The 1674-nt window shown below is 48.8% G+C and overlaps 1 protein-coding gene across 1 annotated transcript; it reads left to right on the top strand.

Moving 5' to 3' along the window:
- Positions 1 to 6: 6 nt before the first annotated feature.
- On the top strand, positions 7 to 1663 carry LOC139027390 (BLOC-3 complex member HPS4-like; the record flags this gene model as incomplete). Its single annotated transcript, XM_070442502.1, has 3 exons — positions 7 to 534; positions 1050 to 1176; positions 1552 to 1663. Coding segments are annotated over exons 1-3 (587 nt in total), but the record flags the coding sequence as incomplete, so codon positions are not given.
- Positions 1664 to 1674: the final 11 nt, after the last annotated feature.

Here is a 1674-nt window from a genome sequence, read left to right as displayed (position 1 = left end):
CACACTCCTGGCCCTCTCAGCCCTTCACCTATCAAGGTCGCTCCAGAGGCCTCTGGTCATAACTTGTCCAATGGAAAGCTGTCCCATGAGGTGGAGGAGGGTGTCACAGGAAGTTCGTACGACCACAGTTTTAACAGCATAGATGGTGGGAGAGATGAGTCGGGTCTTGCAGGAGGAGGCAGGTCAATGCAAAACAAGGACCTGCGTCACATCAATGGACAGAATGGAGGTAGTATTGTACTGAGTGGAGAGAGAGCTGGAGCCCTCCAGTTCAGAGGTCAGGAGTCCCCAGAGCCTGGCAGTCAGAGGATGGGGAATGTGGAGGTGTTTAAAGAGAAGGAAGGACAGGGGAGTAAAGGTTTACTGCAGGCTGATACTTGTGATGTGCCCCCCTACTCCCCTTCGCCCGGTGAGAACTCTACAGAGGCCCCTCTGCTCCCCATGTCGTTGTACCAGCACAGGGTGAGAGGGCTGGTACTGGCCCTGCTGGTGGAGCCAGACTTCCACAGCAACACTGCAGCCACGGAGGAAGTGGTGAGGAACTTTTGGGGAATATGGGAGGGATATGAATGTTTGTTCATGCATGAGTGTTCCACGAGTTTCCGCCTTCTGGACCACCACCTGTGTTCAACTGTTAGAAAATGAAATGTATAAACTGGGTGGTTCAAGCCCTGAATGCTTATTGGCTGACAGCCATATACCACGGGTATAGCCAGACCATATATACCACAAACCATATACCACGGGTATAGCCAGACCATATATACCATAGACCATATACCATGGGTATGACAAAACATGTATTTTTACTGCTCTAATTACATTGGTAACCAGTTTATAATGGCAATAAGGTACTTCGGAGGTTTGTGGTATATGACTAATATACCGGCTAAGGGCTGTCGTGTTTAAGAACAGCCCTTAGCTGTGGCATATTGGCCATATGCCACACCCCCCTCCCCCGTGCCTTATTGCTTAAATATACTATTGCCCTACGTGTTATTACAGCAGTTTGTTATTTAGTCTACTCTCACCCTGTGGTTTATGCTCAGTATCACAGCAGCCTGGCATCTTTAAACGGACTGGAGGCACATCTGAGGACCACTGCTCTGGGGACTCCCGGCCCACATGGACCATACACCTTTGCACACTTTGACTGTATACAGAACACGCTCACAAGTGAGGCTTGAATATTCTCAGCGCTCTCTGTATATTCTATACTTATTTTTTCCACCTTTGTCTGACTCTTACCTTTTGCCTCTCTCCCTTTGTCCATTTCTGTCTATGGAACCATGTCTTTCAGTTTCGCAGTGTTCACCTTACTGCTAGAGTGAGTAGAAAGCTCAGTGCTTTGCAGTAGCTGATTGGGATGTTTTGGGGCATTTTGTGGGACTGTGGTGTTTTGTGTGAACTTTGTGTTAGCTGATATGGGTATTTTGGGGTACATTTGAGCAACTAGGACTCTACACGATCTCATCCTTTTTTATTGCGTGGTTGATTGCCGTTCATGTTTGTGTGGCATTTGTAACGAGAGACTGCTGTGTGTCCCTGCAGCCAACCTGTCTGGCAGGCCCGGGGGAGCCCAGGAGTGTTCCTTTGTGAGAGCCACATCGCTGCTCCACTCGCATTTCTCTCACACTGAAGCTCTGCAGGAGGCTATTGTCAGGTCAGTATGAC

The sequence above is a fragment of the Salvelinus sp. IW2-2015 genome, unplaced genomic scaffold, assembly GCF_002910315.2.
Source record: "Salvelinus sp. IW2-2015 unplaced genomic scaffold, ASM291031v2 Un_scaffold13383, whole genome shotgun sequence".
In the NCBI taxonomy this organism is placed as follows: domain Eukaryota; kingdom Metazoa; phylum Chordata; class Actinopteri; order Salmoniformes; family Salmonidae; genus Salvelinus; species Salvelinus sp. IW2-2015.
This window is presented reverse-complemented; position numbering and strand designations above follow the sequence as displayed.